Source organism: Suricata suricatta, chromosome 10 (assembly GCF_006229205.1).
Source record: "Suricata suricatta isolate VVHF042 chromosome 10, meerkat_22Aug2017_6uvM2_HiC, whole genome shotgun sequence".
Taxonomy (NCBI): domain Eukaryota; kingdom Metazoa; phylum Chordata; class Mammalia; order Carnivora; family Herpestidae; genus Suricata; species Suricata suricatta.
This window is the reverse complement of record NC_043709.1, coordinates 132583362-132608587: the sequence shown is the minus strand read 5'-3', so window position 1 is coordinate 132608587 and position 25226 is coordinate 132583362. Positions and strand designations below refer to the sequence as shown.

Genomic DNA, 25226 nt, shown 5'->3' with positions numbered 1-25226 from the left:
TTGTTATAGGTAGTTGGCTGGGGAAGGCTGGGAGGAAGCCCTTCTCAGGTGCTTTCATGGAAAAAGTTGTGGGCTGAGTGGTGTCTGCGTTAGTACCTCTTCTGTACACACCTGCTGTCAGCCACCGTCTTGTTTAACAGTTTCCAGGGGGCGGCTGGGGGGTCCAGTTGGTTTAGCGTCCAACTTCAGCTCAGATCATCATCTTGTAGTTCATGAGTTCAAGCCCCGCATCAAGCCCTGTGCTGACAGCGCGGAGCCTGGAGTCTGCTTCGGATTCTGTGTCTCTCTCTCTCTGTGACCCTCCCCTGCTCGTGCTCTCTCTCTCTGTCTCTTAAAAACAAAAATAACATTAAAAATAAAAAAAGGTTTTTTAAGTTTCCAAGAGCTGAATTGAGGGGCGTATCATAGATTTGGGCGGGCGTCCAAGCCCATGATTGGCCCCAGTGTTGAAACTGGGTCTATGTCTCTGCTGCTGTTTGGGAGTCTTCCATTACCTGACTCCTGCGGGTAAGTCTGTGCTGGCCCCGAGGCTCGGGGTTGTGTCCATAGGAGTGGTTTGATGTTCATCTTCTTTTTGTGACTTTACCTGTGACGGCTTTTCCTCTCCAGGCCACTTCGGCAGTAGACCTTCATCTTTAAATAAGGTGAAACTGGCTCTGGATCTCTATTAGTATCTCTATCAGTATCTTATTCTCTTCTCTATTAGTGACTTTCTGCAACTGTCTCCTCTTCTCATTCCAGACATTCTATCTGCTGGGTCTGAAACAAGTGGGGAGATTTGAGTTTGAAAAAGCAAACTCAGTCATGTATTTGGGGTCTGTGATGTTAGTGGGCTTATTGGGTGGAATTCTGCAGCTGAGTCGGGCATATGTGGAGCACCTGACTTGGGGGCCAGGATTTGTCAGCGTTTTGGAAGGTTCACTGCAGTTTACTTGCTTTCACCTTTTTTTAAATTTTTTAATTTTTATTTATTTATTTTTTTACCCTTTGCCAGTTGAAACAGGTCCCCATTCAGGCAAAATGATTAGGTTGTTGACTTCTGTGATATGAAAGGTTTGGAGCAGAAGTGGTAAAGGCATGCTTACATATAAAAAGTGAATACTCAGACTTTAAGTTTATTTTTTTCAATGTAGAAAGTTTCAAGTTCGTTTTATTTTTTTAGTGTAGACGTAGCTCACATTCATTTTTTGCCTCTGAGTGTGAATGAGGCTATTGATTTTTTAGTGCAAAGGAATATATTCAACAGCAGCAAAGAACCACTTCTAGAAACCATTACAGTGGAGGGGATGTTTTCTGTTCGTAATGAGTAATTAAGATCTATTACCTCTTTTAAAAGGTATTTCCAGTAATGTGGAACTGGCTGTAAGTGGACTGCTAATGCACTTGATGTCTTGTCATTAGGTGGCACCTTTATAGTTTGAAAGTTGTTTCAGTATTTTGTACGTCTCAGTCCCATCTCAGCTTTGTTCGGTAGAGTAAGCAGATGGGCATATTTGTGTGCGGTTTTATAGTTCAGCACGTTTGTGGTTGTATTTTCTCACGTAAATGTTGTGAATCTCTAAGTCTTAGAGAGGGAGCTGACGCTGCCCGCTGGGGGCTCGCACTGCCAGCTTCAAGTGCACCGGCCTCTCGCTATGTATTCATCCTGCTTTGATCCATCTGCGTGCGTTTGCAAAAACTGCTCCGTGGCTCCACAGTTCTGGCACTGCGGCTTGTCGCTAAATTCACAGAGTTAGAAGGTCTCTAGCTTCCTTTTAGAGGGGCTTGTGCAACTGCTTTTGCATGTAGAAATAACTAAAGTCTTAAAATATTCATGAAGATTTAAAAAAAAATTTTAATGTCTATTTTGGAGAGAGAGGGAGTGTGAGCACGGGGAGGAGCAGAGAGATAGGGAGACACAGAATTCGAAGCAGATTTCAGGCTCTGAGCTGTCAGCACAGAGCCTGATACAGGGCTCGAACCCATGAACCATGAGGTTATGACGTGAGCTGAAGTCGAACACTTAACTGACTGAGCCACCCAGGTGTCCCAAGATTTTTTTTTTAAGTTTTAGATTTACATCCAAGTTAGCTAGCACATAGTGCAACAGTGATTTCAGGAGTAGATTCCTTTATGCGCCTTACCCATTTTGCCCATTCCGCCTCCCACAACCCCTCCAGCAACCCTGTTTGTTCTTTATATTTAAGAGTCTCTTATGTTTTGTCCCCCTCTCTGCTTTTGTATTATTTTTGCTTCCCTTCCCTTATGTTCATCTGTTTTGTATCTTAAATTCCTTATGAGTGAAGTCATATGATTGATATGTCTTCTCTGACTAATTTCACTTAGCTTAATTCCCTCTAGTTCCATCCATGTAGTTGCAAATGGCAAGATTTCATTCTTTTTGATTGCCGAGTAATACTTTATCCATGCATCCATTGATGGACATTTGGGCTCTTTCCATATTTTGGCTGTTGTACAGCGCTACTGTAAACATTGGGGTGCATATGTCCTTTCGAAACAGCACGCCTATATCCCTTGGATAAATACCTAGTAGTGCTGTTGCTGGGTCATAGGGTAGTTCTATTTTTGATATTTTTCAGGAACCTACACAAGGTTTTCCAGAATGACTGTACCAGTTTGCATTCCCACCAGCAGTGCAAAAGAGATCCTCTTTCTCTGCATCCTCGCCAACGTCCGTCATTTCCTGTATTGTTAATCTTAGGATTAACATTCTGACTGGAGTAAGGTGGTATCTCATTGTGGTTTTAATTTTTATGTCCCTGATGATGAGTGATGTTGAGCATTTTTTCATGTGTCTGCTTGCCATTTGGGTGTCTTCTTTGGAAAAGTGTTTATTCATGTCTTTTGCCCATTTCTTCACTGGACTATTTGGTTTTTTGGGTGTTGAGTGATACATTCTTTATAGATTTTGGGTACTAACCCGTTATCTGATATCCCAATTTGCAAATATCTTATCCCATTCTGTCGGTTGCCTTTTAGTTTTGCTGATTGTTTCCTTCTCTGTGCAGAAGCTTTTTATTTTGATGATGTCCCAATAGTTCATTTTTGCTTTTGTTTCCCTTGCCTCTGGAGACGTGTTGAGTAAGAAGTTCCTGCGACCAGGGTCAAAGAGGATTTTACCTGCTTTCTCCTCTAGAATTTTGATGGCTTCTTGTCTTATATTTAGGTCTTTCATCAATTTTGATTTTTTTGTGTCAGGTGTAATTTTTCTGCACGTCACTGTCCATTTTTCCCAGCATCATTTGCTGAAGAGACTGTCTTTATTCCATTGGATATTCTTTCCTGCTTTGCCAAAGACATTTGTCCATTTCTGGGTTCTCTGCTCTGTTCCACTGATCTGGGGGTTTTTGTGCCAGTACCGTACTGTCCTCAGTGATGACAGCTTCGTAACACGTCTTGAAGTCTAGGATTGTGACGCCTCCAGTTTTGGTTTTCTTTTTCAGGATGGCTTTGGCTATTTGGGATCTTTTCTGGTTCCATACAAGTTTTAGGATTGTTTGTTCTAGATCTGTGAAGAATGCTGGTGGTATTTTGATAGGGATTGCCCAAGATTTTTTTTTTTTTTGACTTCTGTTAAACCTTCAAAGAATGAACTGAAATTTGGAAGGATCATTTCTGAGGAAGCTAAGGGCCGAGGAGGATTAATGATAAAAACAAAAACAGAAACAAATTGTGCTTAGTTACACTCCTCAGTGACTGGGTTTTAGACATTTTCATGCTTAAATATTGAGTGAGCTTCTGGCATTTGACACTACAATTTACATGAGTATTTTTAGGACCTGTGAAAACCCGTTTTATTCTTTTTTTTTTAATTTTTTTAACATTTATTTATTTTTGAAAGACAGATACAGATCATGAACAGGGAGGGGCAGAGAGAGAGGGACATACAGAATTGGAAGCAGGCTCCAGGCTCTGAACTGTCAGCACAGAGCCCGATGTCGGGCCCGAACCCATGAACCGTGAGATCTCGACCTGAGCCAAGGTCAGACGCTCAACCGACTGAGCCCCCCAGGTGCCCCACCCGTTTTATTCTTTATTGACCATCTTCTGGAAAGGACAACTTCTATTCTATCCTATCTATTCCTGTCTTTTCTCTCTCCTTTTTCTCTCTTTTTAAATGTAACTAATCAAAATGCTGACCAGTGGTATAACTATTCTGTCTAATGCCTTAAGGAGGTAGCTAGATCTTCTATGTGTTAACAGGTACAGAAACATGAAGTCTTGGTTGAACATGAAAATAATTACCTGATAGAAAATAATCAATGTAAAGCTACCAATGTCTGTACTCCTGAGAGAGAATCTAGGCACAGTTGGCTCTATGATGCGTTGCAAAGGGAGGGTATGAAATTTCCTCCTCTGCAGATCCTCCGGATTGGATCTGATTCTCTTCCACTTGGGGGCTTTGCTTTTATCTCCTACCTCAGTGCCAATACTGACGTGCTCTGGGGGCGGAGAGGCCTCTATCGCGGTCCCCTCAAGGAATTTACAGTGACTGTTTCCTTAGTCATTGTGTTCTGCTTCTGGGACTCAGAGAAGCTGGTATGTGCAGGGGATGACAGAGTTTATTTTTGCAAAGCCGTAGCCAGCTCTGAAGTATTTATGGTTAGTCTGGGAACATCAGTGGCCTGGCCGGAGTCAAGGAAAAGATCCGATCTTAATTATCCATTAGTGGCAACTTCTTTTTCAATAAATAGTTCATGAGCAGGGCTTCCAGAAGGTATAATAAATAAAAAGAATCGTTTTCGGATCTTACTTTAGGGTTCTTCCTTCAATTCTAAGGAAGAAACGCTGAGAAAACTGTGAAGTGACTAAAAGTTGATGGGAATAGAGGGATAAAGGAGAGGGCTGGCTGGGTGGTCCACAGTCACTGTAGTCCTGGAAATTGAGTATGATTTGATGGCTAGCTTGTAGAGTTGGCGATAACTAACGAGTGTCTATTTCTTCTGCCTGTTGGTACAAAACAGTGAGACGGTTTAAGCGGAAGCATCTTACAGCCATCGACTGCCAACATTTGGCTCGGAGTCACTTGGCAGTGACCCAGCCCTTCTGTCAAAGATGGACCAACAGAGACCCAAACCACGGTCTCTATCCTAGACCCAGAACAAAAAGAGAGACTAGGGGTATGTCTTCCCAAAATACCTCGCATTTCAGAGTCTGTAGTGTGTGTGGCCTTTGAGTATCTCCTGGTATTTGTTAATATCGCTGCTGTGATTTTGTAGTCCTGTTGCAATAGATTTCACGTTTTTTGTTATTTGTGAGTTTCCGTGAAGATTCCATCCTATGTAGTGGTTGTTAAGAGCCCAGGATGACGTGGGTGAATGAGTCCCGTTAGGTTGCTGAATCACAGTGCGGTGGCAGACGCTCACCAGCATCAACCCACTGCCATTTCCTGACTCTAAGTAGTCAGTCACTAGGTCCACTGGGCCATTAGTGTTCCCCAGAAGGTCCCCTCATCCAGTGCTTTCATGGCAGGCCGTGCCCTTTGTCCCCTTGTCCCCGGGCTGCTGCAGTAACCATTCAACACGATTTTAGGTTTTATTCCAAATCAACTGGAAAATACATCAAGTTAATATTCTCGTGTGTCATTTTCTGTCCTGCCACTACTGCTTGAACATGTGCAGCGAAGCATTCCCGTTACTGTCCTGGACGCAAGCTCGGACTTGCCATCCCCTGATACTTTATTTTTAATTACATGCAAGTTCTACTTTCAGTAGTTTGGTTTTCTTATTACCCATCTATGTGCCAAACAAAATCCTACTTTTGTTAATAATAGCTGTTAGTATAGTCCTGATTGCCTTATTTCCCTCTGATATATTTAATTTCAGAACCCAACTCAGATCTTACCTAGTCATCTTCAAATGTTGTCCTATGTGTTTATCCCTTTTTGGAACTGCCGTAGCCAACTAATGAGTCAGTTTAAACTCAGCGGTGGTATTTTGTTTGTTTTGTGTATATTAAGTCAGCTTCTCTGTGTTGTGAGTTCTTCGCTGACAAAGACTTTGTCACCGTGTCCATGTTTCGGTGCAGAGTTCTAGCACTCAGCATGTGGCAGGCTCTCCAGATACCTGTGCGACTGAATCCCATGATGGGAAAATCCCAGGATTTGACCCAGACCTATTGACTTTAAACTCTGGGTTTCTATCAGGTTGCCCCAGAATCAGTTATGCTTTTTTCCCCTCCCAACATAGAAAATATTAAATTCTATAAATTCTATTAAGGCTAAACCTGATTTTGTTCCACTCTCTTATTTTCCAAAGTAAGAATTCTGGCTATAGCCATTTCAGGCAGGAAGCATGGATTTTGTTATATGTGTATTGTTGAGGATTTAAAATACATTGGTGATGTGTGGACTCACCATTTGGACTACCTTAAGTGCCTGAAAATCTGGGCGGTCAAGGACCGTATAGTCCATGTTTCATTTTCTTTCTTTCTTTTTTTTTTTTATAATGTTTGTTTATTTTTTGAGAGAAAGAAAAAGAGAGACAGCATGAGTAGGGGAGGCGCAGAGAGAGATAGAGACGCAGAATCCAAAGCAGGCTCCACACTCTGAGCTGTCAGCACAGAGCCCAACACTGGGCTTGAACATGAGATCATGACCTGAGCTGAGGTCAGGTGCCCCCCCCTCCCCCCATATTTCACTTTCTAGCTTTCTCAAAATCACAGGTGCTGAATAAATACCTATCAAATAAATGCATGGACTAGATTAGGGAACCACTCTAATAATATGAAGAAGAATCTGACTCCCTTCTTTATCTTTTAAGATAAATTAATGTGTCCGCTTCAGAGGAGGAAATAAAAATAAAAGGATTTTAACTGAGTCAAAAGAATGGGTTTTCCTGACTCCTGGTAACCTGAAGCCTTTTCTAGTCATGCAAACTGAGCTTTTCTGTTGTAAGAGCAAGCCAGGAGAAGTGAGATTTTGTTAGTGTGTCTATGTGAGCAGCCATTGGCCTTTTGTCTGTGCATTTGGGTGTTGAGTTTGTACGTAATGCAAGGTGGAATGTGGCCCTCAGACCATCCGGGGGTTGGTCCTTTGTCTCTTTCCGTGTGTGTGTCTGACTATATGACAGAGCCAAATAGAAATGTTATTTCCATTAAGTTAGGTGTGTAATCGCTTGACCTAAACATACCCTCCTGTCTTCTCTCGGTCAGTTTACGTGATTAATAATTGAGCAGGTCTCCTTTGGGTCAGCAGTGGGCCAGCCGTCATTATTTGTTTCTTGTTCATCTTGTTTGGGCTCTCCGTACAGGTCAAGGATGCCAAAGGTACATCACTGAATTCCTGCTAGCTGGCCAGCAGCGGCGCACCAATGACATGGCCAAAAGCAATTCTGTGGGCCAGGACCCCTCTCAGGACTCGGAGGGGGAAATGATCTTTGCTGCAGAGAGCAGCTGTGCCCTGCCTCAGGACGGCGACGGGCGAGCCAGGCTGGGCTCCTCGGGGTCTGCGCCGCGTGCACGGAAGCGGTCCCGGTCCTTTGAGGATGAGAGGAATCCGGCGACAGGGACCAGCCGGTGGGATGGGGCTTCTAAGAAGACTCCACGGCCTTGTTCGTTCCTGTCGTGCCCGAGACCCCGGGAAGCCAGGCAGGAAGCAGAGGACTTTCCGTCACGGTGCCCCGCGGAGGCCGGAGAGCCCGCCCAGGAAGTGGAAGACATCGGCCCCGATCCCGTCCCTGACCCTCACTACGGGCTCCTGGGCACCTTGCCCGGCCAGGAGCCACCGAGCCACATCTGCAGGCTGCCCAGCGAGGTGCTGAGGCACGTCTTTGCTTTCCTCCCCGTGGAGGACCTCTACTGGAACGTGAGCTTAGTGTGCCACTTCTGGAGGGACATCATCAGCGACCCACTGGTACGTACAGCGCGTGGGTTCTCTGCTGTTTTCTCAAAAGCATGTGGAGGGGCCACGCTCAGTACGTACCTCTGACCATAACGTTCCGTCCAAAATGGGGGTTTCTGTTTGCCCCCAAGATAATACCCAGACTCCCCGGGGGCATTCCAGGCTTTCCGTGTCTGTCCTGCGTGTCACAGCTCGGTTCTCCGCACGTGGCTTTCTGCATCCCGTTGGTTCTGCAACCTACCTGGCTTTTTGCAACCCTCTGTAGGGTGGGCCAGCTGCCTCCCCACCCCCACCCCGTGGACAGGGCCCCTCAGGTCTCTGTTCTCGTCTTACGTCTTCAAGGCTTCACTCTACTCCTTGGAAAGTGAAGTGGAAATTTTGTACTTTCTTTCCTTGTGTTTCTACAGCGGTTTTCTACCTCTGTCTGAAGCTTGTCCCGTTCCGGATTATGTTTTAGAGAACTTTCCTCCTCCCTTTAAATTGCTGGCTCATGGATGGAAGGCTCTGGTCCTATTTGTTTTTGCATTCTGCCCTGTGCCCCATGATATTTTGCTTCAGTAGGTGATTCACAAATGAGTCTTGCGTGGAATCACCCTGGTGTCCCTTCTGAGGCTGATCCACTGGGCAGCCCGTGCTCTCAGAAGAGACGTCCTGCTGCTGACTTAGTCCTGCCCTTCCTGCCCTGAAGCTTGGGCTTCAGGTACACTTCTTCCATCCCAGGTCCAGGTTCAAGGCAAACCGGAGGGCTGGGAGCATGTTTTGCTTGGCTTGTTTCGCTAGCCAGTGTGGATAAACCATAGACATGAAGATGAACTCTCCCTTCAAATAGAGCGAAGTTTAGAAATGTAGGGAAGGAGTGCGAGGTGCATGTATCCAGACTAGTACATTATCCTCGGAAGCCCACAAGATTTGGGAGGAAATTTCATGTCACCCTTGCTTCATTCTTTGCTCACAGTCTTGTCTCCTGCTTTCTGAGAGCTGTCAGCTCTGGTTTGTGTCCTAGTATTTCTGCGCACTAAGTCGAGATCTCTCCAGTGCGACCTGAAGAGTCACAGGCGGGGATAAGTGAGGGCTCTGTCCGTTCTGCGCGCGAAGACTTGGGCAAGGGTATCCCGGCCCACACCCGCCGCACAGAGTGTTAGGCGGGGGCTGTTTTTATCATCACTAACAATGACACGACACATTTATTTCTGGTTTTCTGTACCTACTCTTGTTTTCTTTTCATGGCTCATACACTCTTTCTCTGGCTTTCGTATAAGGTAATTCTGGCCTCATAGAGGATGTTTGGAGGTCCTCCCTCCTCTCCAGTTTTTTGGGAGCGTTTGAAAAGGAAGGATACTAATTCTTCTAAAAGAATTAATGCTCAAGGGGAGTCTCCAGCGAAGCCAGCTGGTCCTGGGCTTCTATTTGTTGGGGGTTTTTGGTGACCGACTCAGTCACTTATTATCAGTCTGTGGAGATTATCTGTGTCTTCATGAGTCAGCCTTGCTACGTTGTCATTTCTTCTTGATTGTCCAGTTCGTCAATGCACAATTGTTCATGCTCGTTGGTGTGTGATGTCACTTGTAATGTCCTCTCCCTCATTTCTGATTCAGTTATTGGTATGTCCTCTTTCTTTCTTTTATTTTTTTTAAGGCATTGAAAAAAAATTTTTTTAATGTTTATTTTTGAAAGAAAGAAACAGAGCTCAAGCAGGGGAGGGGCAGAGAGAGCAGACACAGAATCCAAAGCAGGCTTCAGGCTCTGAGCTGTCAGCATGGAGCCTGACCTGGGGCTGGAACTCACGAACTGTGAGATCATGACCTGAGCCAAAGGCGGATGTGGAACTGAACCACCCAGGCACCCCTCCCTTGTTTCTTAATTTACCAAAAGGGTTGTCAGTTTTGTTGATCTTTTAGGAAAACCAACTCTTAGTTTCATATTTTTTTTTCTCTTTATTTCATTTATTTCTACTCTGGTCTTTATTATTTTCTTCCTGCTGCTGGCTTTGGGTTTAGTTTGTGAGCCTTTTCTAGTTCCCTTAAGTATAAAGTTAGGTTGTTGGTTCGAGAGCCTCTTTAACGTAAGTGTTTACAACTATAGACTTCTTTCCCAGCACAGCTTCCCTTCATTCCGTAAGTTGTGGTATGCTGTGTTTTTGTTCTCGTTTTTCTCAAGATATTTTCTAATGTCTCATGATTTCTTTTTTGACCCATTGTTGTTTTAAGAGCATGTTGTTTAATTTCCACATACTTGTGTGTTTTCCAGGTTTCTTTCTGCTACTGATTTCTAGTCTCATTCTATAGTGATTGAAAAGGATACTTTCTATAATTTCAGTCTTCTAAAATTTGTTAAGACTTGTTTTGTGGCCCAGCCTGTGATCTACCCTGGAGAATGTTCCATGTGTACTTGAGAAGACTGTATCCTTTTATTGAGTACAGTGTTCTGTATCTGTCTGTCAGGCCTGCTTGGTCTAGTGTTGTTCATGTCCTCTACTTTCTTCCTGATCTTCTGTCTTATTGTTCTGTTCCTTTTTCAGAGTGGGTATTGAAATCTCTGTGACTATTACGTTGCTATGTCTGCTTCCTGTATTTAGGAGCTCTGGTATTGGGCACATACGTACTTATTATTGTTTTACCTTCTTGGTGAATCGTCCCTTTTATCATTATATAATCCCCTTTTTCTCTCAGTGTTTGATGTAGAGTCTATTTTTGTCTGATACTAGTACAGCCATGGTTTTCTTATTGTTTGGTCTTCTTTACTTTTTTAAATTTTTTTTATGTCTTTATTTTATTTTGAGAAAGAGGGAGACAGAGACTGAGCAGGGGAGGGGCAGAGAGAGAGAGGGAGACACAGAATCTGAAACAGGCTCCAGGCTCTGAGCTGTCAGCACAGGGCTCCACCTGGGGCTTGAACCCATGGATCATGAGATCATGACCCCAAATCGGATGCTTAACCAACTGAGCCACTCAGATGCCCCTATTCGATCTTCTTTAAAACTCTGATCTATTAGTTTCCTGATAAGGGAAATTGAAGCATTAGCTTTCCCTGGATTGTACATCAAGTTAGTGTTGGACCCAAAGCCAGGGCCCAGTTCTCCTAGTTTCCAACCAAAACGTGTGTAATGTTTCGACCCTACCTGCCCAGCTTTTGAATTTTGAGCTGTACGTGCTTTTCAAGTTAGAAGGTTGTTTATGTATTTGTGGCTTCATCTGCTGGCTTGTAGCCATTGCCTGCCTGTTATTTTGGATTTTTTTAAACTATTCAGTTCATTCCTTGGAAGAAGCTCTATTATCGATACCTGATGAACGAAGAGCAAGCCGTGAGCAAAGTGGATGGCATCCTGCTGAACTCCGGTATCGAGAAGGAGTCAGACTTGTGTGTGCTCAACCTCATCCGGTGAGTTGCTTCTCTTCCGGGAGGAACAGCGTTTCTGAAGTCCTTTCCCACGCGTTCGCGCGTAGGACCACCTCTCTCACGGACTCTGCTGTGCATGTCGTACAGCTATGCGGCCACCACTAAGTGCTCCCCAAGTGTGGACCCCGGACGGGCGTTGTGGAGTCTGAGGGACCACCTCCTCCTCCCCGAGGCAGAGGCCTGTGTGCGTCAGCACCTCCCCGATCTCCACGTGGCTGCTGCGGTAAGTGAAGTGGCTGCGGGCGCCGCTGGCCAGGCAGAGCCTTTCCCACTGGAAGGAGTGTATTGTGGTTGAGTGCGGCTGTAGGTCATTGTAGATTTATTTTCAAAATCTTCCTTTGATCTCTGCTTCGAAGGCTTCATCTTGTCATTGGTACCATTATGGAAATAACATGCCATGTTGTCATAGATTCGTCACTTGGAAGGAATTTTAAAAGCATTTAATCCACTTTCCCATTCTGTTGGGGCACCTTCAACCGAAGATGGTCATCCGGTCCCTGAAAGCTTTGGCTTAATAAAGATTTCTTTGCAAGGCAGCCCGTTCATTGTCAACACCTGGGTTACTTAAAAGGATGACAGAAATTATGGTTCTGACTACAGACACTCGTGAGTCAGGGGGAAGCTACAAATAGTCTACAGTGACTGAGTCAGTCCTGTGTCTCCTTATCTAGATTAGGAATTCTTAAATTTTATGTCGGAAGCGACATGCAGCCTCAGCTCTGCCACCAGCAGAGGCGGGGCGATCCGGCCGTGTACCCTTCTCTTTCTGTCTTTGCTGAAGCGATTGCTGGTGATGGTGGAGTGAGGGTTCTTTCTTGGGCTGGCTGGAGTGCCAGATGCCCGGCGGGTCGAGAAGGAGAAAGATGCCCGTCCAGGCTTCACCGTTTCCGTGCTGGTGAACGTTTCCTTAGATCCTGATGGCATGCTGTGTCCGTAATAATCCATTGTCAGTCATTTATTTAATATTTAATGTTTAGTAATTATTAAAGAGTAACACGACGTAAGTAGTATTAATGTTTTAATGCTGGAGAATCGTCAGTCGTGGTTTTCCCCCTAAAGCTTGCTGTCTTCTTTTGTGGCTCCGCTCCGTGGTGCCTCCCAGGCGGGCACCCATGTCGCAGTGAGCTTACTTGGCCTCTGCTGAGTCTCTGGGGACCTGAGAGCTCGTGCTGGCCGGGAATGGTGGGGAGGTGAGAGCATCCTTTCTATGCGAGGATGCAGGTCCTGTGTTAGGTCCTTTAGTAATGCTTTCTAACGATAGAAAACTAAGAACTCCGATCCGAAAGTGCTGAGAAGAAAGGAGTCCAGGGTGAAAGGAAACGTTCCCACCGTTTCCCGTATGCCGTTTGGGAAGTTTGTGCTCAGTTCGGGCCATTTGAGATGCTGGCCTAACCCCAGGCTCGGCTTTCCTTGCTGGGTGTGTGACGGGGTTTTATTAATTGTGTTCTGGTCTTTTCTCCCGTCCCCGCCGCAGGGTGTCAACGTGTGGGCTCTGGTGGCGGCCATCGTCCTCCTCTCCAGCAGCGTGAATGACATCCAGCAGCTGCTCTTCTGCCTCAGGAGACCTAGCTCCACCGTGACCATGCCCGACATCACGGAGACCTTGTACTGCATCGCCGTGCTTCTCTACGCCATGCGGGAGAAGGGGATCAGCATCAGCAACCGGTAAGCGCTGGGAGGCGGAGCTGAGGCGGGGGTGCAGGGAGAGGTCCCATGCCTTCTGTGGGTGCTGGCTCTACGCCCCGGGCCAGCCGGAGAGTGCACCGCCCACCCCCGCTTCTGTGGCCCTGGAAGGGAGGGGGTGTGGGGGTCCTGCGTGGCGAGGTGGGGAAGGGCGCTCTGTGGAGGGGAGGCGCTGTGCGGCTGGGACATAGCACCGAGGCAAGTGGACGTTCGGGGCTCCTCAGGCCTCAGGTGAAGTCCCCTCACTACAGGGATTCTTCACTCATATACGTGGCCATATTTTCCTAGGAGAGCATTAGGGTTTGGTTCCTCTGTTTCTATTTTGGGGCTGGGTGTAAGCACTGTGGCGAGTCCTGCCTGCCCGCCCTCCTCCAGCATGTGGGTGGTTAATGCATTTTGGGGCTGGTGCTTTCGCTGCCAGCAGGTGCGTCAGCCGATACCGCTGCCGTCGTGGCCTGTGTGCTCTAGGGAGGGGGGCCACATGCCGCGTACGTGGAGGCATTCATCAGGGACATTTTAGTGAGTGAGACGCGGTATGAAGAAAAGGATCTGGGTGATGGGCAAGGGAGGTGGGGCACACTGCAGTAGGTGGGGTGAGGAGAAGCTCCTTTGAGGAAGTAACATTTGAATTGAAACCCGAATGCCAGGAGGGGCTGGCCATTTTAAGATTGGAAGGGAGAACATCTTAGCAGGAGCAGATCATTTCGGGGCCCCGAGACGGGAACGAAGTTAGTGCACACAAGGAACAGAAGCAGCCTCGTGTGGAGGACTCTAGTGAGGATGCCAGTACATGGTTCCGTGAGGCCGACAGTGGCCAGATGAGGGAAGCTGACGTGGAGCACGGTGAGAAGTCACGATGACATCCAAGCCGTGAAGGGCGGCTGTCAGAGGGCTCTGACCACCGACCTGGAGACAGGCGACGTGATGAAGCACCTGTCCTGGGGAAGCGGAGAGGATTTCCTTTCTCTGGAGTCAGTGACCATGGCTGGTGGCACCCTGTGGGCTGCGGCCCCGTCATCCTTGGTGAAGCTCAAGGATGGAGCATTCATCTCCAGAAATGTCAGAGTCTGTGCTGTGGGTGTTCATCGTTGAACATAATTTACGTTGTATCTCATACCATGAGATAAGGCGTGGGACAGGGAGCTTGATGATTAATTTGGACGAGACAAATACACAAATGGTGAATAAAGTTCTCAAGTGCAAATTCGAACCTGCAAATTACCTCCATGTTCACAAGGACAGAGTTGAGGAATGGAGGGTGTGATGTGTTGAATTTTGTTGTGTTTCTCTTTCTCATCCTGCTTTACCTGGGACTGACGTGTCATGTCATTAGAGGTGTTACTTGGAGGTCACTTCTCACGCTGGGTGCAGGGAGCGATGCCCTAAATGTGGGCAGTTGATGATGGAGGGAGAGGGGTCTGGGGTCAGCTTGAACACAGACTTTGGAGTGGCCTCTAGCAGGTGCCCTGTGTCATCTTTGGCCCCTCGTGACCTGGAGGCCATTTTGGTTCCAGTCCTTGGTAATCATACCTTGTTATCTGTGTAGCACCCTTCCTTTGGGACCTTAAAAGACAAAATATTCTCCATGCTTCTCCACCAGTGATCACCTTACAAGAACCAGAGAGCAGAGCAAAGGAGTCTCAGAAAGATAAGATGATGTTACGTTGATTCTGAACAAGGATCTCACCGCTGGGGGTAGAACTTACATTTGTTTCCAGCTCGTTCTTACTGCTTTTGTGATGATTTGTCTCTTAGCGTCATAGCTAGTGCCTTGTTCCTCAAAGAGCATGCTCTGGCCATTACCCACTGGAGCCAGGCATCTTTCCCGAGCTGTGCCTTCCCAGGCTTTTGGTCAGCTCTAGGTATATTTAATATCTTTTTTTTTTAATTTCCATAAAACGGTGGTAGTAGGTCTTTCTTTTTAGAAACAGTAAGGAGTCTAAATACATACATTTGAGGGAAAATAAGATACAAGAGTGTGACTTAATTTGAAAATCTCTAAATCTGCTTTTTCCCGATTAGGATTCACTACAACATTTTCTATTGCCTGTATCTTCAGGAGAATTCTTGTACTCAGGCCGCAGAAGTCAAAGAGGAGCCGTCGGTTTGGCCAGGGTATGTATATCGGGGTGTGCGTCGTCTATTCTCAGTTCTTAAGGAGGAGAGGCGTCTGTCTTAACAGCTTCATTGAGGTATAATTTACATTACATAAAACTCACCCATTATAGTTGTACAGTTCGGTGATTTTCAGTAAGTTTACTGAATGTGCAACCAACATAATAAGCTAGCTTTGGAACATTTTTTTCACTCCAAGGCGGAGGGCGTTGTTTGGTTCATTTTGTTCCTCCAGTTTGCCTGTTTGCTTTGTGACAGTCCATCACCTGGTCTTTTAAATTCCTTTCTATTTTTCTGATTTCTCTTCTGTAACGCTTATAGCAAGAAAAGCACCATCCAGCTCACACACGAACAACAGCTGATTCTGAGCCACAAGATGGAACCTCTCCAAGTGGTGAAGATTATGGCGTTTGCAGGTAAGGGAGCTCGCTGGTCCTGGACCAGAGTCAGGTCCATGCCTCTTGTCCCTACACCCCCTTCCCTGCTACTTGCCAGAATTTCTTCCCTTGTTGTATCATCCATCTCCTGCAATGAAATAATTTTAGAAGCAGCTGTCAGGGAATGCTTGTTTTTGTTTTTGTTTTTTTCTTTTTTAACCACTCCAGGGAGCATCCACCCTGAAGATCCAGGTTGGACAAATAGTTCACAGGAATTAGTCTGTGGGCTAAATCCCACCAGGATTACGCAGCTTTTCATGTCTCATTGTATATGCTTGGTCCCTGGTGGTTCGTGCAGTGGCAGGTCCTGTTTCCGTAGCTCCCTGATGTCTGTAGGGTCAAGTCTAAGAGCCTCCCCAACCATTTGATTCTAACCTACATTTCTAAATACGCTGTCATTCTCTTGCCTCAGTCAACTAATTGTACTTACAGTCTCCTGAAGTCCTTGGTAATTCTTTTATTTGAATATTTGCCCATATTATTTTCTCTTCCTGGAATTCCTTCCTGCTTCTTTTCTGCCTAAGTATACTACTGTAAACAATAGCAACCATTCAGCAAATGCCTGGCATTGTACTGAATCCTAACAATGTTCCATAAGGTTGGTTAGTTATCACTATGTTGTAGATAAGGATTTGAAGCTCAGAGAAATTAAAAGGACTTGCCCCAGGTTAAATAAGTAAGTGGAGGAGGTGGAATTCAAAACTGGATCTCTTTCTTCCTAAGAACATGCCGTTTCCCTCCCCTTCCCTCCCCCACCACTTCTATGCTGTGTTTGACTCTATCGTTTCTGGTCTTCTTGATGGAGCCTTCTTTAGCCATGAGTCCTGTATGATCTCTGAACTCTTAGAACAGCTGATCATGTGTATTAACTGTTTGGTACCTGTTTATGTAAGAAGGATAGCTAACACACACTATTTATAAATACTTCTACAATGTGTCATTAATCTTCGCAATAGCCCTGTTAGGTAGGGAGAGAGGTACTACTTTTTTGTTTTACAGGTGAGATTTTTTTCGTTTGTTTCCAATTCATATTCTTTTTTGGTCTCCTGAGTTGTCATACTCTCATTTTGTTCTAATTGTTTCAACTGTTTTAGTATTGTATTCCCAACGAGATTATAATATAGGAACCTGATTTCACTTTTTTTTTTTTAACATACGCCCAGTGTTTACCATACAGCTGCACACGTAGAAGGTGCTCATAGGTACTTGTGAAGTGAATGGTAACTGAACGCACAGTGGAGAGAGGTCGGGCACACCGGCGAGCTCAGAATAGGCCAGAAGCGTCCTTGAACCTCTCTTGCGTGCTCTTGTGTTGAAGCGTTACTGACGTCTACGCCAGCAGTATCTGCTTTTATTGAGCTTCTCTGCTGGGATTATCTTTGATGATTATCCTTATCCTGCCAGATCCTACGTGGTCACTGTTCCCCATACATGGTTGAGAGGCACAGTGATGGTCAGTGAGGTTGAGTGGCTCGCCCTTCACTGCTTGGCTAGAACCTGCCTGAGCCACGATCTCAGCCCAGGTCAATCTGGCTTAGATTCCACTGCTCTTTTCATTACACCGTTTTTAGTTTTTACCAGTATTGAAAATCTTGTCACTGTCTGGTCTCAGGCAAGAGGCAAGGTAAGCCTAGATAAGACCTGATTAGGACATCCTTTGAAACAGTTTTTCCTGGTCAGAGGGTCACCTCCTTTCCTCTTGGCTTCCCCAGGCACCGGGAAGACCTCTACCCTGGTCAAGTATGCTGAGAAGTGGTCTGAGAGCAGGTTTCTGTATGTGACATTCAACAAGAGCATCGCAAAGCAGGCCGAGCTAGTCTTCCCCAGCAATGTCATCTGCAAAACCTTTCATTCCATGGCCTATGGACACGTCGGGCGGAAGTGAGCATGGCGTTGCCACCATCATTGTTGTGTCTGATTCCTGTTTTTTCCATTGTGATCATCATGGTTACATATGAACTTATACACAACAGCACTGAGAGAATTTAATGCTTTTATCTCCATTCATAGGCAGGAAATATACAGATATTTAGTGATTTCTCCTTTTACCCTGTAAAAATACATTGTTTGTAAATACCAGTGTCCCACTGAGGTGAGCATCCTCATTTCTCTGGAACTGTGGCAGAGAAAGTCAAAATGACTTGTCTGAAGTGTAGACTTTCACTACCCTGACCGACAGGCTTCCTTTGGACGAGGACAGAGACATCTCAGCTGAAGTGCACTTGGCCTAGGCCTCCTGGGGCCCTGAAATAGCATTCCTTTGGATTTGAAAGCTTCAGGGAACTTTGACTGTCCCCCCAGACCTCTTGGAGTCTGGTCCACACTCTGGAGGAATAGTGTCTGCCTTGAGCCACTTCATCTAATAGGTTGTAATATGAGAATTCCTGAAAGCCCGATGAAGCCATTTCAAATCCTACATGGACGCTTCTCAACTTTTTTAGTTTTTTTTACCCCTCACTGACACTCCAGGTGGCCAGGTGGTGTCATTGTAGAGAAGGGGGTTGGGGTAGGGGGGAGACACTAAATACCGTATTACCAGTAAAGTCATGCTGTTTGGGATATGCATTCCAGGTACCAATTAAAGAAGAAATTGAATCTCTTCAAGTTGACCCCTTTCATGGTCAATTCTGTCCTTGCTGAAGGAAAAGGTGGATTCATAAGGGCCAAGCTCGTATGTAAAACTTTAGAAAACTTCTTTGCCTCTGCTGATGAAGAGCTGACGATTGATCACGTGCCCATCTGGTGTAAGAACAGCCAAGGACAGAGAGTCATGGTTGAACAGAGTGAAAAGCTGGTGAGTATCTAAATCTCTTTCGTATTAGGGGTCTAGGACAAATGAGCAGAGCTGACTTGATACAGTGTCCTGCTTGTCTTTCGTTTCTTTGAAACTGTTGGCAGGGGGTCCTGTGAGAGGGTCAGACTGCAGGCCTCTCTCCACAGCCATGAGGTGTATAGTGTTTTCTGTGAAGAGCACTCACAGACTTAATCTCCACACTGGACCTCTTCATTTGACAGATGAAGCTCCTACTCAAGGTTTATGAGCGCTTTGTTGGTGGGTCTGCTGAATGTAGAATCTACAGATCGGGAATCTTTCTCAGTTTTATTGTCTTTTCAGTCATTGGCCATTCTTTGTATGGTTATCAGTCAGTCATGAATCTAGAGAATTAGTCCAGCCTTTCTGGTTCATCAGATCTTGTGTTCTTTATTCCCCCCCAACCCTCTGGATCTTGTGCTCTTTGAGCGATGTTCTATCACTGGGTTTGGTTATCACCCCAGCTTCTTACTCATCTCTGCACTCGACATTGTCCAAAAGCTATCGTGGATCCGGAGGGAGGTTAGGGAGGTGACTGTCCCTCACCGTGCTGTGATGGTGCCTTTGCTCTGACCTCTGCATATGGGAATGAAGGTGATTTCAGGAAGTATCTTTTCCAAGGTCTTAAACTGTGACTTGCCATTATCAATTGCTTTCTAGAACGGTGTCCTTGAAGCAAGCCGACTCTGGGACAACATGCGGAAGCTGGGGGAATGCAAAGAAGAGGCTTACCAAATGACTCACGATGGTATGCCAGTTCCCAGATCTCCACATCTGTTAAACGTGACTGCTCCACTTACGGGTTTTGACTCCTGCTACTCCCTTCTTTTAGGCTATTTGAAACTCTGGCAGCTGAGCAAGCCTCTGCTTGCCTCTTTTGACGCCATCTTTGTGGATGAGGCCCAGGACTGTACCCCAGGTGATAAACTATTCAGGACATCAGTAGTCTCAAACACATAGAAACAACATCACAATTATGTAAGAGGACATGTGAAATAAGTTGGTTGTTCTCATTTGTCATAAAGAATCGCAGCAAATGACCATTTAGTCATGCACAAATCCCTTATTATTTGACTTTGGGTTCTAGCACTTGTCCTTCCCCCCACTCAGAGCAAATTTATTTTCCTGTAAATGGTTTGCTTCAGTTATTCTTATAATGTTGACTAAGCCGAAGTTATCGGGCGATCGGGTCCCTAGACTCCTGCCGAGTGGCACAGCCAGTCAACTTAGAGTGGACAGTTTGCATTGTGCGTTTTTCAAGTGGCTGATCGGAAATAGTGTGACTTTGTAGGTCCTTTCTGAGCTTTGAGTTACAACGTTAGAGAAGACAATTTGCCAGTGTGGTTTCTTAGATTCCATCATTTATCCAGCACTAAAAATAATCTGCATTCCTAGGATTACAAATGATTTCTCTTGTCCGTTATATAGTTGTTTCTCTCCATTGCCTGCGTATCCTGCAGGGAAAGACAACTCTGTTGTCTAGCGTGCCCTGGCTTAGTTTCATGAAAGCATTTTCATCTTTTTCTGTCATAAAAATGGTTTCTTGTTGCTCTGTGAGTTGGCATCCTTCAGCTCTCTTACTGTGCCTCTTATTGGTTGCAGCTATCATGAACATAGTTCTGTCTCAGCCATGTGGGAAAATCTTTGTAGGGGACCCACATCAACAGATCTATACCTTCCGCGGTGCGGTCAATGCTCTGTTTACAGTCCCTCACACGCACGTCTTCTATCTCACACAGGTAAGCGCGCTCTCTGCTTCCGAGTCCCTGGAACCTTATAAGCAAGCATTGGGGTTCCCCAGCCTCGTTTTCCGCTGCTTACTGTGCCCCGGGCACCGCGCAGGGTTTCACTCAGGCGCAGAGTGTGTAGCTAATCCCTGCTTCTCCGCCGTGGCGCTGTGCGCTTCTCGGGGCCGGCGCAGGCCAAACCATCCTCAGGGGGTCCGCGCCTCGGTCACCGTGTTCTCGCCTGCACGGCCGACGCCCTGCCGTGAATCAAGGCGGTGGCACCAAACGGTGCTGGCGGCCTGCGTATTCTCCCTTGGGACGCACGTGGAATAAAACAAACAATGGTTCACTCAAGAGTGCCCTGGTGACGCAGCGGAGTGACTGGCTGCTGGCCCTTGGGTACGTCCCCGATACTCTGTGTGACGAAACACTTGGTGCGAAGAAGGTACTTCTGCGTGCCGGAGCGTGCCGGCCGGCCGCGTCTGACGCACGGCGCTGTCGTGACGCACGGCGCTGTCGGCACGCTGCCGGCCGGCCGGTCTGACGCACGGCGCTGTGAGCGGGTTGTGAGCTCGGCTGGCCGCCAGTTGTGTGTAGTGCTGTTGGGACTCGAGGGAGCAGCTGTCAGCCCTGGGTGTTTGGCGTTTTCTCAAAAATCAGTGAAGGGAGCTGTGACTTCAAGGAAAACAACTGACAAATGTTTGTTGCCAAAGAGAAAACTCCTGCTTTCAAGTGAAAGAAAAATTTTGGAAAAACGCGTGTCTGCCATCGCGAGCCTGACAACTCGTGGCATCTCCTTGGTTGCGTGAAAAACCTGGAACGATCCTGTTTTCTAGTAGCGTCTAGGATACTTCTGCAAGGAAGATTTTTATCTTCTTCCCCGCTTAGTTTTTCAGATATTTATTATCATGTGGACTCATGGGTAATCTTATATCGTGGGCTACGGCTCGTGCTGAACCGTTCTGCAGCAGCAAAATACTCCTTGTTCAGAGTCTTGGGTTTTCCTTCGACCGTATAGTTGATGTTTACCGAGGCACATAGTGTATTTGAGTCATAAATGCCTGGAAGAGGGCAGTAAATACAGGAATGTGGTCTCTTTCTAGCTGCAGTGACCAAGAAGTCTTGGGGGTGGGGCCACATTTTGAAGGGTAGGGAGTTGTTCTGCCGTGGGGGGGTGGGGTCGTGTAGGGAATGCTCGAGAAGGGAAACTTGGTGGCCGGAGGCGTGAGGGAGTGTCCAGGCAAGGGGAGCAGCTCCCCTGCCGTCCCTCGATCTTTTGTGTACTTTACACATTTTATTAGATTTGATTTGGAAGGAAGAGTAGATTTGCTTCAAAGAAAAGTTTTCCATTGGTCTTGGGGAGTAACAGGACGCAGGGCTGTCGGGCTGGGAGGGACGTTGGAAGTGCATGTATCACCTTTTCCTTCACCCTGCTCTTCTGTGTCCGTGGCAAGGGTGTGGCCTGATGAAAGTGTGTGGGACAGACAGGGACATAGGGACTCCCTTGGCAGTGGGAGGGAGAGACCCAGCGGGTTGCTGAGCAGAGTGGAGCTGGTGGCCGTGGTGGGAAAAATAGTAGAGAGCGCGTGGTGGGAGACTTGGCCCGATGTGGATTTGGGGGTAAGGAGAGAAGGGAAATGGGGCACCTGCAAGCCTCAGGATGGAAACTGCAGTTCTGAAAGCTGGAAGTTAGGTCAGCCGTGGTTTGGTCGTACAGGGTCTTCGATTCAGTCCAGATTGGGCTCACAGTGGGGGACCTTCCAGCCAGGGTGAGTCGGGGCTGACCGGTCGGGTTTGGCTCGGTTGGGACTGTGTGATAGAAATGTGCTAATGTCCTTCAGGGAGGGGTTGTTGACTCCTTTTGTTTCACTGTGTTCCCACAGAGTTTTAGGTTTGGGGTGGAGATCGCCTACGTGGGAGCTACTATCTTGGACGTCTGCAAGAGAGTACGGAAAAAGACTTTGGTGGGAGGAAACCATCAGAGTAAGGCTTTCAGTTACTCTCTATTTGCTACAAGAATTAGTTTCCTTGTTTATGTGGATTTGCTGCAGTGTGTGCTCTCTCCCAAAAGGTAGCATTAGAGGTAGAGGTGACACAAAGGGGCAAGTGGCCCTGTTGTCCCGGACCAACGCCAATGTGTTCGATGAGGCCGTGCGGGTGACCGAAGGAGAAGTGCCTGCCAGGATACATTTGATCGGGGTAAGAGTAAATTTCTGTTGACTGCTTCATGCTCAGAAACAGACATAGCCAATGAAAACCGTCAACCTAATTAGGATTATTATGCATGCAAGCATTTGGCATTTGGGGCACCGTCCTCGCCAGGACCGAAGTCTTTGCCCCTGACCATTCTGCTTATGTGAGCCAGACGTTCCTATGAGGTTCCAGTGAGGACTGAGGACCTCCCCTTCCACTGCTTGAAAAATGAACGCCCTTCTCCTGTCTGGCTCTGCCGAGGAGGCCGCCGGCCGGCTGCCTGCGAGTGTGTGTGTTCTGTTTGCTAGCGTGAGAACGAGTGAGCAGCCGACACAGCAGGAGAGCGCTGGCGGGCCCGGTGTGGACGGTGTGAGCGCTGGGTTCTAGCTCTGGTTCTGTGGCCTCATTCCCTCCGTCTCTGAGACAAGAGCCATGCCTTTCCTTTACCTGTTTCCCGGGGGCGTCAGGATCAAGTGACACGTGTGTGGCATATTTAACTCTGCGAGGCAGTTACCTGACTAGAAGACATTTACTCCTTTTATGAAAAAGGGTGTTTTTGAGGGCCTACTATGTGTCATAGGTACTCACCAAATAGTCAGTGAATCGTAATCAAAAGATGTTCTGAGTTTCCTTTTTTGTTGGTAAAGATTATATAGCCAAGTTACAGAAGTTTTAGAAGTTAAAAGGAAAAAAAATCCCCCTTAATCTCAGTATTTCAGATAACACTCGTCACTTTTGCCGCGTATGTCTTTGTTTTTATAGACACACATTTCATCATATTGCATTTACAGCGTACATCGAATGTGCATTTTTTTTTACTCAACATGTAAGCATCTTTTTTATCATGTTGCTACATGAGTGGCTACAGTACTTCATCTAGTGATTATGGCATCGTTGAGGCATTTTTGTTATTGTAAGAAAAGAGCACTTGGGGTGTCGCCCGTGCTGGGCACAGCAGACAGTACGCGGTCCTTGTCCCTCTGCCGTGCCCGCACGCCGCCTAAAGCATGTGTCAGCACCTTTGGCCACAGCTGCTTTCCAACTATAACACGCACCATCTTAATTTGGTCTGTGTTTTATGTTAATGGCTTATGTGTCCCTTCCCAAAGGGATGGCAGATTCTTGGGGTGAGGCACCTTGGTCGTGGATCTCTTCTCTGCTGGGGTCCCCGGGCAGTGCAGAGCCGTGCTTCTAGGTAGAAGGGGGCGCCCGACGACGCAGTCGGCTCCTAACCTTTTAGAGCGCCCACCAGTCTGGGTCTGCAGCTGTTCTCCAGCGTAGCTCTTGCCTTCAGAGACGGGGGTAAGTGCTCACACCCCGCATTTTGTGTTCAGGCCTCAGTGTTTCCTTCATTGCAGCCATGTTCCTGTCCCTGAAAGGTATACGATTAAAAACAATTTTTCTAAGTGTTTGTTTATTTTTGAGAGAGAGCACGCCTGCACACGAGCAGGGGAGGGGCAGAGAGAGAGGGAGACACAGAATCCGAAGCAGCTCCAAGCTCTGAGCTGTCAGCACAGAGCCCGAGATGGGGCTTGAACTCATGAACCATGAGATCATGACCTCAGCTAACGTTGGATGCTTAACCAGCTGAGCCACCTCGGTGCCCCTAGAAGGTAGACAGTTTAAACTCCCCCTTTTTGACAAGAAAGCAACGTGCAGCAGCTTCCTGGCCCCGTCTTTCTTTCAAACACTGGAAGAGTCTGAGGTAGCAGTCGGAACTTAGCATTTGATAATCCTGAGTGTTGAGGCTGTGTATCTGCCCAGTGCATCTGTGCTTAATGAAGCTTCCTGCGTTCTGTCTGTGTGCTTTGGGTACAATTTGGGATCCATTCCCAAGAAAACCTCTTATTTCAAAATCCCATCTCCACGTTTGCTTTATGTTGCTTTGTTAAAACAATGACAGTAACAAACCAGCATGGAGAAGAGCAAGAAACCAAAAATCCCACCAAAAAACTTTTTCAGGGGATTAAATCATTTGGATTGGACAGAATCATTGATATTTGGATCCTTCTTCAGCCGGAGGAGGAGCGGAGGAAACGTGAGTACCCTCTGGGCCGTGGAGCGGCGGATGGGAGGCGGCTGGCCTGAGTCAGCACCGTTTTCCCTGCGGACGGATGGGGCTGGCCTGGCCCTTCTCCCAGCCGGAGTGGGAGGCCGGAGGTCTCCTGTTTCCACACCCCTCTCTCAGGAGTCTTGAGTTTCTTCCTAATGTTGGTCCCCGAGGGTGTCTTCCCTCACTGTCCTTGTCTGCCTGGGTACCTCCACCCATGGAGACCTCTGCACAGCCCCCAGACCATCATTTCTAACACTCTGGAGCGCATTTCTTTCCCATCCTGCACTGTTTCACATCCCTGTGAAGTAGGTGAGGACCTCAAGGGTAGGGTTCCTGAGCCTTGGTTTAGAGACGGGGAGGCTAAAGCACAGGACCTTTCTGACTCGCCCTGGGTCACACAGCAGGTTAATGATGCAGTCGGGACTAGACCCGATCTCTCAGCTTTAGGACGTTTGCTGGCCATGCTTCCGATGCCGTGGCTAACCCGACTGCATGTTCTCCTCAGAGAACCTCGTCATTAAAGACAGGTTCATCAGGAGATGGGTGCACAAGGAAGGCTTCAGTGGCTTCAAGAGGTACGTGACCGCGGCCGAGGACAAGGAGCTGGAGGCCAAGATTGCGGTCGTCGAGAAGTACAACATCAGGATTCCGGAGCTGGTGGAGAGGATCGAGAAGTGTCACATAGAAGACCTGGACTTCGCAGGTAAGGAAGGCGCGGCTTCTTCCCCTCCCAGAGGTGGGGTGGGGGGGCCATCTTCCTGCGTGGAACCCCGTGGGGCGCTCGTGGCCTCGCCTGGGGGGAAGGGAGCAGAGCTGCCCTCCTTCGCCAGGGGCCTCGTGCTTGTGTTGTGTCCCCACTCCGCCCCGCGTGTGACTCCAGGCCGGCCGGCCAGCACTCCGGGGGGCCTCTGTCCCTTCACGTGCAGACCGGGGGTGGGCAAGTCCCTGTGCGCCCTGGGGTGTGAGTCTG

At 47.2% G+C, this 25226-nt stretch overlaps 1 protein-coding gene across 2 annotated transcripts in view; it reads left to right on the top strand.

The window, feature by feature from the left end:
- Positions 1-25226, top strand: part of FBH1 (F-box DNA helicase 1) — a 47384-nt gene that overhangs the window by 4959 nt on the left and 17199 nt on the right. Inside the window, exons 1-17 of one of the 2 annotated variants that reach the window (XM_029953517.1) lie at positions 3986-4012; positions 4965-5120; positions 7251-7852; positions 11088-11218; positions 11324-11459; positions 12711-12901; positions 14942-15034; positions 15356-15450; positions 17184-17352; positions 18043-18265; positions 18944-19031; positions 19116-19202; positions 19886-20022; positions 21894-21993; positions 22082-22209; positions 24166-24241; positions 24762-24959. In XM_029953517.1, the coding sequence (XP_029809377.1) occupies positions 7316-7852; positions 11088-11218; positions 11324-11459; positions 12711-12901; positions 14942-15034; positions 15356-15450; positions 17184-17352; positions 18043-18265; positions 18944-19031; positions 19116-19202; positions 19886-20022; positions 21894-21993; positions 22082-22209; positions 24166-24241; positions 24762-24959 (2389 nt within the window). In that variant the 5' untranslated portion in view covers positions 3986-4012; positions 4965-5120; positions 7251-7315. Of the gene's footprint in view, positions 1-3985; positions 4013-4964; positions 5121-7250; positions 7853-11087; positions 11219-11323; positions 11460-12710; positions 12902-14941; positions 15035-15355; positions 15451-17183; positions 17353-18042; positions 18266-18943; positions 19032-19115; positions 19203-19885; positions 20023-21893; positions 21994-22081; positions 22210-24165; positions 24242-24761; positions 24960-25226 lie in introns of those variants that run through there. The other variant, XM_029953516.1, reaches the window with a different exon arrangement.